Raw genomic sequence first — 16097 nt, 5'->3', positions numbered from 1 at the left:
CAAAAACTTTCATCTGGCTTCAATTTTCCAGATCCGAGGATGAGTTCAAAAGACTGCTATAAAATCCATATCTTCCCCTTTTTGGGAGGTTGGCATGGCAAGCTCTCAACAAGCAACATTAATCCAGAGCGCCATATTAGGGAAACAGTTCTATAATTCCATAGCGTTAACCTGCACACATTGCTCATCAGAGAAAATAATATGCTATGTTAATATGAGCATACTAGTGACCTACAGGATATAACCCAAACGAATAAAGAGAAGATGAAAAGAAGGAAGAATGCAGAATTTTTCAATTGAACAGTCTGTAAGAAAAGGAACTAAAGATGCCAACCGATACAAGGAACTTGATTTCATCCCTTCCGAGAAAGTGCTACACCTATAAACTTACAAGAAACAGAAAACACTTTGAAAAAGGAAAAAAGAACGAGAAAAGTATATATGTAAGACAGAGTAAGAGGCTGCAGAATTGGGGTTGTGCAGGTCAGGGGGATCATCTGCAGATTTAAGTATCTTCAATTTTTGTCAACACGAACTCTCAAGTCTTCCTAAAGTTTTAACTCAACCCATAGGTCTTGCCTTTTTATTGCTGCAAGAGGGACATCTGTATTCCTTGATACTTTGAGCCTTTGCAGGCGTTATTTTCACGCACTTGCCATGATACCACCTTTCACAAATATCACAGCCAATCCAGAACTCATCTGCGTTGCCATTTGTTCCACAACTTCCACATAGAGTTTCTTCATGCTCGTCTTCATTCCCTTCATCCTCATCATCACTCTCCTCATGTAGCCTTTGATTTGCTTTAACTTGTTTTTCTCTCTGCAAGTAAGCAAGTAAGAACGTAATCTAAGTTATACATGGAAAAGGGTGATCCACAAATATAAATGATTGAATAGAGTACCTTTGTGTTATTCTTTGATTTCTTTCCACTATCAACACTAGGTTTGTCCTTCAAAGGCTTCCTCCCTGTCACGACTTCAAAGACAGTTGGCAGATCATTTATCAGGGTAAACAGACGACTCCTGTTTAGCAAAAAAACACCACCAAAAGAAATGACAGAAGATAGATTAGGGACTAGAAGTTTAGTTCATGAAAACAAAAGTAGATAGTTCGCAGTGTAAATCGTCAAGCCTGCTGAGAATGAAAACTACTCTCGGTCCAGGGAGGCTCGGTGAGATAAACCGTAACCAAGATAGCTTTACCATCATGAAGGAAAAGTTTTATCAGAATATACAAAAGAACTGGCTGCAAGGCGATTACTTGTGTACCAGCCACATTTTGGTATCAATGTGAACTGAAGTACAGGACGATCCAAGTGATATTTTTGTAAATTAGGCCGTAAAAGGAAAACTACTTAAGATGATACGCGAATGTGTAATTTGGTTTATTATATCTTGCCACAAGGTGGACAGTAAAAGAGATCCAAGCATGCAAATAGTAAAACATTGAAAGTAAAAAAGGAAATGAAAAGGAAATAAACCAAATAGAACAATTCTGAGACCTGAAGTTCAACCAGATACATGTAGCTGGACCATTGTGTGACCCATTTAAAGAACTGAACAAAGAACTGGACATACATCACTACACTATTTTGGACTGCGAGGAAAAGCTGATTGACTATAGAACATACTGGTGGCCCATTTGAGTGCGTAACCTTTTGAAAGGTAAAAGATGCTTATTGTGGGGCACATCCAAGAGAGGTGTAGCTCATATAAAATAAGTATACCAGACCCAAAAGCAAAAAGAAATAGTTAATGGGACCTATGCTTAGCATCATACCACACTGCAGTAGACCATATAGTATTACAAGATCAGCCAAAGTACTCATTCAAAAAGCATTTGAATATTTCATAGCTAACGAGATGACAAAATTACTATTTCAGAGTTGATATGAGTGGCCATTACTGCAGCTGATCGAGGTAGATATCACTCTTTCTTAGAATTACAAAGGTGGATTAAGATGGTCCGTGAAATTTAAGGAGAGCAAGAATCATATGACACAGTCCAGAAGCCCTTACAAGGATCAAATTCAAAAATGCGTTCATTTCATATCATCAAAAGAAAGGTTGAACAGTAGGAGGAGGATTACAATACAAATGTACTGGAGGCAGGAAGAGGAATTTACTCTGTCGGATCACAAACCCTGTAACTAGAGGGAACCGAGGATAACCTAAGATAAAGAATCTAGTTTGTGCCAATTTAAGAAAATAAATAAAAAATAAAAATAAAAATAAAAACTAAACAAGATAAAGTTATTAGTAAATATATTTATAGTGAAAGATTATATCACAAAGCCGTTGGCATGTTTGTTCATTAAAAGAGTTTACACCCTAAATAATGAAACTATCTCCAGTGGGTTACTATAAAATTAACCACATAAAAGTGAGAAGATAAACAAAAATGAAACAGACATAAGGAAACCTAGTGCAATAAAATAAAAGTTCCGGCTATCATAATGTAAGTAACACCTGATATTGGAAACACCAATAGAAGGAAACATTGAAATTCAAGTGGACTTGGAATTATGAAGGCCCGATCAGAGAAACAGTTTTCAAATATAAAGGCAAAATGTCAAAGTTTTGCTTAGTTACGGGAAAAAGGAAAACACTAGGGGTACATGTCTGCTCTGCACATAACACCAAAATACTGCCAGACATTTCTTCCCAGTGCTAGTGTGCTACAAAACAATACATTTATGCATGTGAGGCCTTATTTTTCTTTTCCTTATAACCGAACAATGTTATTAAAAGTGAAAAGCACAAAACAAAACGACAAGTTCCTTGGGGCCTTGATGCGAAAAATAAGAAGTAAAGCGCAAAACGAGAAGTAAAGCGCACAATTTACAGAAATTAAAATATACCAAACATATATGAATTTAATACTACATATCCTTATTGAAAAAAATATAAACATAATACTATAATAATCGACTTATAATTAAAATAACTAATTTCAACATGCTATATACAATAGTGCCAATATTAATCCAACTGAAAGTTGAGAATCAAAGAACTGGCTACTTTGTGTTTGAATTACTTTGTGAGTTATTGGTTGAAGTCACACTTCATCGCTTTAAGCGACAGACTGATGACTTTTAATAACACTGCCCGTCAAAGTAACTTTTCGTCTAGCCAGTGTTGTCAAAGGAGCGCTTACAGCGCGCTTTAGCCTTAAAGCGAAAGTCAAAACACATTGAGCGCTTCGCCTCGCTTTGCGGAAGCTTCAGCGTCCCATCAAGGCTCTAAGGCATACTTTTCCTTGCCAATGAGTAATCCTGAAAAGGGGACACTGAACGATTGATATTTCACTTTATCGTAATATTTTTCAATTTTTTGTCCATATATTTGTTATTCATGCTTATAATTATTGGTTTTGGACTACATATACATATTTTTACTTTTTCTCCAATTGCGCATTTTTTCATTAAAGCCACGCTTTATTTGCGCTTTGCGCTTAAAGCCCCAACCGGCCTTAGAGCTTTTCTGCGCTTCCTTTGATAACACTGCGTCTGGCTACTTTGTGTTTGGATTACTTTGTGAGTTATTGGTTGAAGTCAGACTTCATCGCTTTAAGCGATAGACCGATGACTTTTAATAACATTGCCCGTCGAAGTAACTTTTCGTGAAAAGGTAATAACACACTTCACAATCTCAGGACACCCTTTTAATTTCCATATATCATGCACAGCTCTCCTAATACTGTTCTGCACTAAACAAAAGTTGTAGATAATAAATACCTTCTCTCCTCTTTATCAAAGACTTCAAATTTAAAAACTGACAATGCAAGAGGTGTGGATGTGCTCGCGCGCGCGTGTGTGTGTGTTGGGGTTGGGGGGGGGGGGGGGGGAGCGTGCTTTCTTTGACTACACAATTATATTTCTACACTATTAATGAGAATTTCAAATAAGTTTACCAATCTTAAAGCCTGTAAATTTCAAGAAAAATGAAATATCATATTGTTTTGATCTAGTACAACCATCAACATGGTTATTATTGCTTAGGTTTTTCCTTAATCAAGAGAGTACGCTTTTTACTAAGGTTAAGGGTTTCTAAAATTCTTTATCATCATTAATGAAATACTGGAATAGAGCTCCATAAGATCCAAATAAAATAAAATAAAAATTAAAAAAAGAAGAAAAGAAAGACCAGATTAGAAGGTTCATTAAAGGTTTTCAAAATCATTTACATTTAATAGAGAGAAAAGCAGCTTCTGCAGATTTTTCAGTTCTTTTTCCCTGGTTGTGTCTGAACCAATGTGTGTGCATCAAGCGATCCACTGGATAGGCTATTCAACAACAAGCACAGGTTTCAAGGTAATTTTGTCCACCAAGATTTGTTGCTGCGAGTCAAACATGGGATCACCAAGTTGTTACTCACGCACTTAACCACTATGCTATCCGCTTTCTTACCATTACTAGTTGCACTTACTGGTGCATCATATTCCCCTAAAACTCGTTGGTTGCTTCTTTTTCTGCTTGATTTGATGTTGAATCATAATCTATTAGTCAGTATGCCTTCTAACTCACAGAGAAGATGAAAGAAAGCAACTTCTTCTTCTTTTAACAAGAATGAAAGAAAATAATCATGCATCAAAAGCTATCTAATAACATTTCCATCTGATTTCTTTTTCATAAAAAATACTTTATTCACAACAACAGCAGCAGTTGTAAAATTATATTGTGATTGACTTTGTCTCCTTCCTACTGTAAGGAGTCTATAATATCCAAAAGAAGTATCAAAATGATTTGATTTTTCAAGTTACACCAGAAAGCCAAAATTTGTAAGCATCAATATCTTAAACAAAGAGTTGCAATTGCTTTTCCTTCAAAACATCTTGACTTCCTTTCCTTCCAAATTATCCACATTATGCATAAACTAATGGTGTCCCATAATGATTGAGTTGTTTCCTTATACTTTGACTTCTTTTTAGCAGTTGTTTCTTTATCCTTTGACTTCTCTAGCTGCTTATGCCTAGTTCATATTGCCAGATATTACCCAGTTTATTACTAAAAAGATTAGCGAATAAACTCCTCCATAACTACAATGATATTTGACAATGTAGAAACAAATGTTACATGTCTTCTACAGCTCTTTCACACAGGTAGCTCAGCTGCTAAGATTGATTCCCCTTTTCTGAAGATTGACATGTGTTAAACAAGCTGTATGCAATGCTGTCCAGGTGAAGCATACAACTTCTGCAGGTGTTTTACTCTTCCACGGTCGATGGCCAATGATCTTCCATATCAGCTCTGTTCGGTGCTCGGTAGCAGGATTTAACCGTAAAGGTTCTGTCTTTACTTGCCTTATAGCACAATCTGCCACACCGTGATGAAGGTGCAATCATCCCTTCCAACTAACCAATCAGTTGAGCTATTCTATCAATTACTTGGTCCTGCAAATCCCATGCAAAATTCAATTCCACCTACTAGTCTTCTGAATTCATAAACAATAGCTTTTTGGTAAATCCATACTGTATAAATCAGGCAAAGAGTATTCTAATGGGGTTTCATCGACCCATGTATCCTTCCATAGTCTGACTTTTCTCCATCGCCTAATATCAGCTTTCGTCAAAGTTACACATATGCTTATATGTTTCATACAGATACACCATTTGGTAATTTGATTGGATTAGTGTGCCAAAGGACTTGACATCCCTTATTTAGTTATACATGTTCACCAGTAAATCTCCAAAGCCATTTCATTAGCAATATACCTATTCTGCAGTCTTGAGATTTTTCCCGGTTCACCATCTCATTTTGAGGCAGTCACCAAAGGCCGGGCCATTAAACTAAATTAAACTTTCTGCATTCGGAGTTCCTTTCCCATAGGAAATTGCTACTTATTCTGTTCAATTGTTTTTCAACACTTACTGGCAGAGTAAACACGGATATTCAATATGTAGGGATGCTGTCAACAACACTATTTATCAGTGTTACTCTTCCACCTAAACACTTCTCCAATTCCACCCAAACACTCTTCCATCCAATGATAAATACTATTCCTTCCATGTGGTCAACCTCCCGTCAAAACCTTTTTCGACAGGGTGGTCAACCTCCAGCCAAAACTTTTTTTTTTTGGTTTTTCATGTTTTCGGTTTTTGAGAAGGGGAGCCTTAGCGTAACCGGTAAAGTTGCTAGCACATGACCAGGAGGTCTCGGGTTCGAGGAGTGGAAACAGCCTCTTGCAGAAATGCAGGGTAATGCTGCGTACAATACACCCCTGTGGTCCGCCTCTTCTCCGGACCCCGCGCATAGCGGTAACTTAGTGCACCGGGCTGCCCTTTATGTTTTTGGTTTTTTCAACCTCCTGTCAAACTTCTCCTTGCAATATCAATTTCTTCATATATTTTCCAACTAGAGGAAGCCCGAGATACATTGCAGTAAGGTGTTCAACTTCGCATCCTAGTCTAAGTACCTCTGCCATATTTCAACATTCCAACGTCATTCACAGGGAACATGCGACTTTTCTTCAAGTTATGTAAAAACCTAAAACAGCCTTAAAATTCAAGAGTACTACTTTGAGATATTTTTTATGTATTTCCTGCCCCATATAACGATACGGTATCATGTGAGACGATAACAATCAACCCTATTCTTTCTCCTATTATTAACATCCTGCTAAATCAATCTGTTAGTATAATGAATGAAGAATGGAGATATGGGGTCATCCTGTCTCAGCCCCCTCGTAGAATGGAAAAACCTTCCCAACTTATAATCATGGAAAACCTCACGATAGACATAGAATATGATCCATTTTAGCCATCTCTCCCTAACCCCATATTTACCATTAATTTTAACAAAAATGCCTAATTAATATGATCATACCCTTTCTCGAGATCCAATTTCCATAAGACACCAGCTTCTTCTGCGTCAATCTTATATCTAACCACTCGTTGAAAATTAAGGATACAACATAATATGTCTGCCAAAGATGAATGCATTTTGTACCTACCAAGAAAAAAATGAAGATGAATGCATTTTGTGAGCCCGAGATTAGCCATGCAGTAACATCTTTCAACTTCTTATTCAATATCTTCGCATTTAATTTGTATATATTGCCAAAACTATTAATGGGTCTACAATTGTTTAATTCATCTGCCTCTCTTTTCTTTGATATCGACGCTATAAAAATAGCATTAAAGATTACTCAAACAAACATTCTTGGTAAAAGTATAAGAAGGTTTTCATCGTATCTGCCTTTACAATTGGCCAACATTTTTAAAAAGAGCTATTCATAATCCATCTGACTTTATTACCTAAACTACCCTTAGTAACCATCTCACCCCTTCTTTAGTTAATTGACCTTGCAACCTTCTATATTTCTACTCATGATCATAAGTCAGCACATTTCCAATTAGGCCTTTAGCTTTAAGATTCAGTAAATAGCTCTTCGTGTTGAACTATCCAAATGTGCCTCATCCTCAATCAACAGCGACATCTTCCTTTAGCATGTCTATGTTAATTGTCTCTTACGTTTGTGTTTGTCATTTTTTTAAAAATAATTATTGTGTTAGTATCACCCACTATAAACTATAAGCAGTTTGCCTTTTGCCTCCATGAGATTTAGTCCGTCTTAATAATCTCATTTTCTTCTGCCAACATTGCATCCTTCTGTGCTATCGTTTTCTGTTAATTTCCTATGTCCTTCCACTTTCGTCAAGACTGTCAATATTACTCTGAAAAGTATTTTTTTTCCTTGTGAATAAAGCCGAAAACATTAGCATTCCACTCTTTTAAGTACCTTTTCAATAGTTTCAATTTCCTTTGCTAAAACATCTAGTGTGCCCTTCACACAATTACCTATTTGCGACTGGTCTTGTAAGTTTTTTATCATTCCCTTTGAGCCACTGATTCTCAAATGTGAAATTAGATTTATTATTCTATTCACCATACTCTAGCATTATTGGAGCACGGTTTGAGAATAAATTAGGGACCTCAATTTATATTTCTGAAAGCTCCATCTTGTCCATCAAAAAAAAGCTAGTCTATCCTCGAGACAGCACCTCCATTCTATCCCTTGAACCAAGTGTATCTTTCATTTTGCATAGGTAAATTTATCAGCTTCAGGTCTTGTATGAAGCTGTAAAATAGAGCATTAAGCCGGACAATCTCCATCGTCCCTTTCTACCGTCAGTGGATCTGGTGACATTAAAGTCACCTCCTATTACCCAAGGCCATTTTCTATCTGATTTGACAGTTTAGTTTCACTTTTTTCTAGATTTTGTGGATCCTTTATAGTAAAGTCTTACCATCTTCAATATGATTAGTTCTGGTAGTTTTATCTTCTAATCAAAATTGATATAAGAGAAGAAAAAGCATATGCTTCAGGACTACTATGTTCATCTACTTCAGGACCAGTATGTTCGTTACTACCATCTTCTTCATAAGAAACTCACCACACGCTCTGGAAAAAAACTCAGCTCTTCACTGCCATAGGCGGAGGAAAGCCAAGCTCATCGTTGAAATTTTGTTGTCAAATTGATAGGGGAATTTTCCATCAGAGAAGGACGCCCAGACTCATCGTAAGAAACCTCCAGGCTCCAAAAGATAGCCTAACTTGGACTGACTCACCGGAATCAGTCGTCAAGTTTAATACCTCCATTATTGGTTTGGGGTTTTTTATAGAAGAATTTTAGGAAAAGAAAGATTTTGATGTGGTTAAGGCCTTAAGGGGAAAAAAAGATGAAAAAGACAGGGAAGAGGAGGAGGAAGAAGGGGAGAATGAGAAGAAAAGGAGGGGGAAGAATTGTCAGATTTTGGGAAGCTTGGAAGAAGAAAAAAAGGAGGGAGTCGAGGGTTTTCTACTTTTTCTTTTTTAAAGAAAAATTAAGCATGTTTTACTTTTCCTTTTCTTCAAATTACATGTGTTATTCGACAATACGTGTGTTTGACTAGTCAATGACAATTATATTTAGGACTCCTATGTCTACGAGACACACTTCTGCTGAGAAGAGATGTCTATTGTGTCATTGGCAAAGTTAAAGTGTGTATTTAGCAGTTGGTGTCAAAATGTACTTGGCCTTCAAAGAATTATCTCCACACCTTGGCTAGCTCCTATTTGGGCTTTATAGCCTGCCCATACCTTTAACATATTTTCCAAGCTTGCCATTTACAGGGACCTCTTCAAAGACCAAATCACAAAAGTTCCCTTCCAATGCGTCCCTTACAAAGTTTGAATTTGACATGTTGCAACATGTCTCAAAGGACCCGTTACAGCTCTCACGTGAAAAGTTTGTTTTACCGGATAACACCATTACAAACAACCTGACCTGACTTAGCGTTATCCCCTTGATTTTGCATCGCAATTGCACACCCTTTCTCCGCTCCTACTTCCGAAGCCATGTCACTAATAAAAATGCATTTTGGGGTCTGACCTTGGGAATTACGAACCTTGATAAAAACCTATTTCATGTAATTCCTTAACCTTTCTCCAAGATCAAGCTCCATAAATTCTCCACATTGTTCCCCTATTGCTTCGAAGATATTATCTGCTGAACAAAAAAGTTATTTAGTCGAATCCAGTAGCCTTACTTCACCACAATATTATCCTTGTGCATTGAAAGAAGGTAATAAGCTTTGTAGTAGCACTTCTTGTCCTTCATAGAACCAAGCTCCCACCTTCGCTCTATCAGCTTCTGTTGTCGCGGGAAATCCAGTTAGGGGTTTATCTCCAACAAATTCAGATACATTATAGTCCATTGATAACTTACTGTTCTCTTAGTGATAGTTTGAATTCATTGCTATTCAGTTTGTGACACTTTGACTCTACAACCCCAGCCACTAGGCATCTCATCATAAATTCTTTGCATGCTTTTACTGCCACCCACCTAACCTAATATGGTCATCTTCAATTTGTGAGTTGACAGGGATATCAGTCGCTGGCCAGTGGTAGATTTTTGCCACTTCTAAGTAGGTGTTCTTGATTACCTCATTTGGCCTTTTAACGAGGTTCTCACCTTTTTCCACAAAACTCTAGATGTTCACTGCAAGACCTATCCAACTGAGTCCTGCATAAATTCTGGAACAATGATATGATTTTTCCTCTTCCCATGCATCGAAATAATCCGTATATATCAACCTTACATAATAAAATTTTGCTATGCATGATACTCGTGCGGTTGCTCCTTCTTCCGCCACTTCCTACAAATATCTCCAGCTCTTTCTGAGGCTGGTCTCATCACCTATAACATAGCCACAGAAGTAGGCTCTGGCTGACGTATATACGGAACATGAAGTTTCTCTTCCTCTCGACCCATTTGTATGTACCAACACTGGATCCAATCCGTCTCCTCCAAGTCGAAGGATTTCCTTCCGACAATGAACAAGTAGCTTCTGCCCATTGGAAAGAGTTGAAGCCTTCAATTTATGTTTCTCGTCATCATAAGCTACGGTTAAGTTACTCCGCAAATCAAAAGCCTAACACCCACCAGTTGATGTTGCTACCTTGCCCAGAGTACAAAAGCAAAGATGTGATTAGAGATAAAAGGTTTGTTATTGCTGGAAAAGTTGATTGGAGAACAGTTTTGGGGTGAGCCATGGTCTTCCGGCTCGTTTTCCAACAAATAGAAAAGTCCATCTCTTGAGCTTTGTCGATGAAACTCTTCCTTCTCTCAATGTGTTCAACCCAATGAGAAGTACTCAAGAAATTTTCCTTTAATTCAAATAATTCTTCTCTGCGAATGTTTCCTTTCCGTCTTGAATTGCAAAAGTCCGTAAATTTGATCTGCATTCTCATTTTCCTAGACTAGGCTAAAGTTACTCTGTAAAATCGCTAACCTTGCCCAAACACAAGACAGAAATGTTAACAATCAGACAGTAGAGTTAATTTTCACAGAGGGGGAACGATAAAAGTTTCTCCCAAAAAACATCTTATATGATGTGCACGTCCGACAATACAAAAGCACCTAATTTGTGACAACTTGATAATAACATCCGCCTTTCAATAAAATCCAAGTCAAATTTTCTGCTTCTACATTGAACAGAAAATAACTGAATTGGGGAAAATGAAGTGATTTGTTAAAAGTTTCAATGTACTAACAGAATACAAAGAGGGTACCTTTCGTTGCGATTAAGGCGAGCACCGAAATAGAAAGCGACAGAGAGCAGCCACGAATCGGTGTGCATAGCAACCAATGACAACCAGTCTCTCCGCTCCATTCCATCCCTTGCAAAATTGATACCTAACACCGGCTCCGGTAACTCTGGCGGAACTTCCTCCGCTGGCACTGCAACTTCCCAAGTCTCATTTGAATGTCCATACAAACACAAATTGTCTCTCTCTGGATCGCACTGTGAGAAAAATTCCTCCACATCTGAGAATTGCATGCAAAACAAGAGAATCAGTGTTTTTGATAAGTAAAAAAAGAGAGAATCAATTTAACAAAGCATAAGAAAAAGGGACAAATTGAAGTACCGGCAGTGAGGGCACGGAGGACGGCGGCGTGACGGGCGGAGAAGTCTTTGAAGATCTCTTCGACGGTGCGAGGGCTATGGGAGGAAGAGTTGGAAGCCATGGGCTTATTTAGTCAATTACAAGTCGCAGCTATTTCTGAGATTTCAGTATTTATATGGTTATGGTTGTAATTATGTGGAGAAAGAGGACGAGAAATGCGTAGGAACGGAGTTGACATAGGCCAACGGAGATTCAGGGCTATAGAAAATCTGCAGACTCGGTGGAGAAATTGGGATGCACCCGGGGCTTTGTATAATCCGAATCTTGGATTTTGGAATCAAGTTAAAATTCAGGAATATTTTACATTTTGAGGTTTTGACTTTGGCAAAATAACTAGATAACCCCTTAAACTTACAAGTATTTGTCAATTAGACACTTTAACTTAATAATGATGAAATAGACACCTCAACTCAATAGAAATGCCTCTCTTAAATGCACGGATCACCAAAATCAAGTGCTAGAAAATTACATGTTGATAATGCGTCAAAGAACGAATAAAATAAAGAGACACATTTCATTGGAAGAAAAAGATATTTTCCCACTCTCTATTCTGTCGATTTACTATTTATTTGGATGTTTATTTTGGTACGTTAATTTGATCGATTGAATTTTTGTCTTCTTTACAAGTTGAGAAGACAACTCTAAGCAATTTTTAAAGATTATTTTATAGCTCCATAGTTATTTTTCGGGATAATGGTGAACTCAATAATTTATTTATGTTTAGTTTGAAATTTTCAACTTTTGTACATTAATTTTTGAAAGTATCCTTTTTATTCTTCAATTTGTTTTTAAAAATGACTTGACCTTGTTTGAACTGGTGTTTTACTTTTATTTTATAAGTGTTATTTGAGGATGATTCTTTGGTCCTTACATAAATGTTGTATTGTTTGATATCATCTAAACGAGAGAATGAAAGTTACGACCAACAAAATAAGAAACTCTTTAATTTTTAAATAAGAATTTATAATATTGAATATGCGAAGGTAGTTGACTAGTCTTTTCTTATGCTCGGTACTTGAGAGATAATGTTTATAAGAAAGAAAAATCAAAAAATATTCTGATTGTCACCACTATATATTTTTTACTGTTCCTAAAGCTATCTAGAGATTTTTGTTGTTGACATGTTGTAATACTTGATGAACCATGAATGAGTATTGGGTCTTAAGTAAAATAAATTAAATCATGCATCTTTATTAATTGTAATCATTTTAAGTTGGATATGATATTGTACTTGTAAAGGTATATGTAGAAATAAGGTACATTGACCGATTTGGTGAGCTTACTTAGTAGCAAAAGCTAAAACATAAATACTTCTTAAACATAAAAGATCTCTTAGAAGAGACACACATACAACACGTAAGTAAAACACCACAATACATTACTATAAAAGCTAACGGAGAATATCAAGCAAAAGTATTTAAGTTTCTTTGAAGCTCTTATAAGACACTTTTCATTTTTGTAATTTTAGCTTTAAGCAATTTTGTATCTCTTTTCAATTTCTTACTCCAATGAGTTATTTTGGAGGAGAATGAAGATTGTTCTTCCTTGTAAAGGAACAAATCGTAGAAGAAAGACTAACTTTTTAATTCATGTGATCATTTAAGGTCAAATAATAATATTTAAGTTCTTTGAAGCTCTCACGAGACACGCTTTTCATTTTTGTGATTTTAGCTTTAAGAGATTTTTTATCTCTTTCCAATTTCATATTTTGTAACATGTCCTATGAGTTATTTTATAGGAAAATAAAGGTTGTTCTTCCTCGCATAAGAACAAACAGTAGAAGAAAGACTAACTTTTTAATTAATGCAATCATTTAAGACAAATTCTTTAGGTTTTGTCCCTAAAACTTTTATAATTTTTGTTAGATTTGAATTAAACCTAGACGCTTGGTTATTATACAATACATTAAGAAGTATTGTAACATCTAGCCTCAAAGAGAATATTATACATTGAAGGATGATATATTGGACAAGAGTGGGTTGTTCTAGTGGTGAGCACCCTCCACTTTTAGCCAAGAGGTTGTGAATTCGAGTCACCCAAGAGCAAGGTGGGGAGTTCTTGGAGGGAGGGAGTCGAGAGTCTATCGGAAACAGCCTCTCTACCCCAGAGTAGGGGTAAGGTCTGCGTACACACTACCCTCTCAAGACCCTACTAGTGGGATTATACTGGGTTGTTGTTGTTGTTGTTGTTGTTGTTGTTGTTGTTGTTGTTGAAGGATAATATATTGAAAAAATTGTAGATTAAAGCTCAACAATAACAAATTCAGTAGAATCCCACGAGTAGGATTTGAGAAGAATAGTATGTATGTTGACCTTACGGTATCCTAGAAAGATAGAGAATTTGTTTCTAATAGACCCTCGGCTAAAAAAAAATAAAAAGTGTAACGACCCGACCGATCATTTTGCTTTTTAGATCCCTATCCCCCTAATTAAAACTCCTCGTATGTGCTTTCTAGATCCCTATCCCCCTAATTAAAACTCTTCGCCAACTACCTCGTTTGAATCTGCCAGCTACAAAAAAAAAAAAAAAAAAAGGAAAAAGAAAGTTGCCCAAAAAAAGAATTGTGTGAATGCAATTTGATGAGGTGAATGTCCGTAAGAATGTCGCTATAAGATTGCTTAAGAAATTTTTTTTAAGCAAGTGAGCAAATTTCGCATGAGTTTAAATACTTATTTTTTACATAATTAAAAAGGTTGCAGGGCGGGTGGATGTGGGTGTGGTGTGGGGCGGGGTAGACGCGGGTTAAAAGAGCTATGCGGGGCGGGGCGGATTGAAATTTTACGGGTTAAGAGAAAACCCGCACCGCCCCGCACCGTTTGCCATCCCTACAACCAGAGGCGGACCCAAGATTTGAGCACGGCGGGGGCACCATTGTATACTAATTACTAGCAATAAAATTTAGCGGGCAACTCATTGAAACTCAATGATTTTGATGACTTATCATCCAAGTATAAATAAAAAGAAGTTCTAAAGAAATAGACTCAATGATTATGATGACTTATCATCCAAGTATAAATAAAAAGAAGTTCTAAAGAAATAGAAAGCATCAAACAAAGAGAGAGATTTCTTCGCAAAATAGGTGCTACAGAAAGGAAAGGTATTTGATTTAAGACTATTTAAAACTTTAAAATTTCTAGCTTTTTCTCAATTAAAAAGAGGTCTATGATCAAAAGGGTGTTCAGACTTCAAAAATTATCAAAAAACTTACTAAACAAATCGAGATTGAGGATGTGCTAATAGTTAAAGAACTGAAGAAAAGTCTCAAACTCTTAATTAGTAGTCATTGTCGAGTCAGAGTTGACGGATATCCGCCACTTTGTTAAAGTGATTGTTGAAAAAAGTTATGGCATAAAGATTTGTATTTTTCTACTTCTGAAACACGATAAATTACAATTTGAGACTTTTAATTTTAAGGGAGAGATTTGAAAAAGAATAAAATTAAGTAGATTATTATGTATTAAAGCTAAAGTATAATTGAATTAAAAAAAAAGATAAAAATAAAAAGTGAAGCAGTTTGCTATTAAGTACAAATTAGTTGAATTCAAAGAAGTAAAATAAAAAGGAGAGGAGAAAAAGATGAACCGCGCAAAAACTTGAGCGTCCGCAAAGCCACTCCTCCGGTTAACCTCTTTGTGTCTAGGGGCACACAAAAAGTATTTAAGGGTCCCAGCTATATGCACAGATTCATACATAAGATATATATAAGATTTTTACTGAGTCTAACGGGTTCCCGTGACCCCTCAACCTACAACGTATCAGACTACAACCATCCAAACAAGCTGTTAGAGTTGGGGGACGTCCGAATGTTGAAGGGTCTTTTGGTTTAAAGCGCTGATTGTTTAAACTATATAGATTTGAGAGAACTAATTTTCCAAGTATGGTTTTTGTTTTGTTTTTTGGTTATAAATTCTATGTTTTTGAGAAAAATTGAATTTCGTTTGAATGCACGCAATGTATATAGACCCACGTGCATGTTTAATTCTATTATAATTTTACAACAAATATAGCATATAAAGATATATGATTAACCATAAAAAATACCATTAGTTTCGGCCCCATGAATAATATTGTTGGTGAACAAAAATATCTCTATAATTAATTTGAATAGTTAATTTCGCGTTGGACAAAATTTTAATATTATAAACTTTGACATTAATTGAAATTTCACCTAAGATTGAAGGATTGTGAAATGAAATGTTATCAAACAATCCAAATCTGCAATAAATGTTTTAGGAGTATTTGATTAAAGGATAGTGGACACACTATTGAATATTCAAAGAATTAAACATAATTTTTCGCAAAAAGTTTTTCTCTATTTTTTTACTTTTACAAAGATAATTAAATTACATAGAATTAATTGATTTAATAGTATGATCGATTATAGATTGATAGTTAAGAATAAGAAAAATTGAAATTACCAACGTTTGTCATCTTATTATATTGATTTTTCTTTTAAAGAGGTTTTAAAGAAATACAGCTAATTAAACAATCACATATCACGTGCTTCAACTCATCATCGATTTACTTCTATGTTTGATTTTTCAAAATTTAATGACAAAATATTTTGACGTATCTGTTTTTTTATGAAACTAACCAGTTTTTTCTAGAAAAATGACAATTGACTGATAGTAATTTAATACATTA

At 35.8% G+C, this 16097-nt stretch overlaps 1 protein-coding gene across 1 annotated transcript; it reads right to left on the bottom strand.

The window, feature by feature from the left end:
* Positions 1-271: 271 nt before the first annotated feature.
* Positions 272-11727, bottom strand: LOC104115578 (PHD finger protein ALFIN-LIKE 2-like). The gene is made up of 4 exons (XM_009626246.4): positions 11415-11727; positions 11058-11313; positions 905-1025; positions 272-822 (listed from the first exon to the last, which is right to left on the bottom strand). Exons 1-4 carry the CDS (start codon positions 11512-11514, stop codon positions 562-564), a joined length of 738 nt encoding a protein of 245 aa, XP_009624541.1. The 5' UTR covers positions 11515-11727; the 3' UTR covers positions 272-561.
* Between the last annotated feature and the right edge of the window lie 4370 nt (positions 11728-16097).

This window comes from Nicotiana tomentosiformis, chromosome 3, assembly GCF_000390325.3.
Source record: "Nicotiana tomentosiformis chromosome 3, ASM39032v3, whole genome shotgun sequence".
NCBI lineage: Eukaryota > Viridiplantae > Streptophyta > Magnoliopsida > Solanales > Solanaceae > Nicotiana > Nicotiana tomentosiformis.
This window is presented reverse-complemented; position numbering and strand designations above follow the sequence as displayed.

Bases quoted from the DNA above. Each gene is read 5' to 3' on its own strand.
- LOC104115578 (XM_009626246.4), bottom strand. From the start codon at position 11,514: ATGGCTTCCAACTCTTCCTCCCATAGCCCTCGCACCGTCGAAGAGATC. The intron at 11,314-11,414 runs GTACTTCAATTT...TGCAATTCTCAG, and splicing joins CCTCCGTGCCCTCACTGCCG to ATGTGGAGGAATTTTTCTCA. The intron at 823-904 runs GTACTCTATTCA...GCTTACTTGCAG, and splicing joins AATCAAAGAATAACACAAAG to AGAGAAAAACAAGTTAAAGC.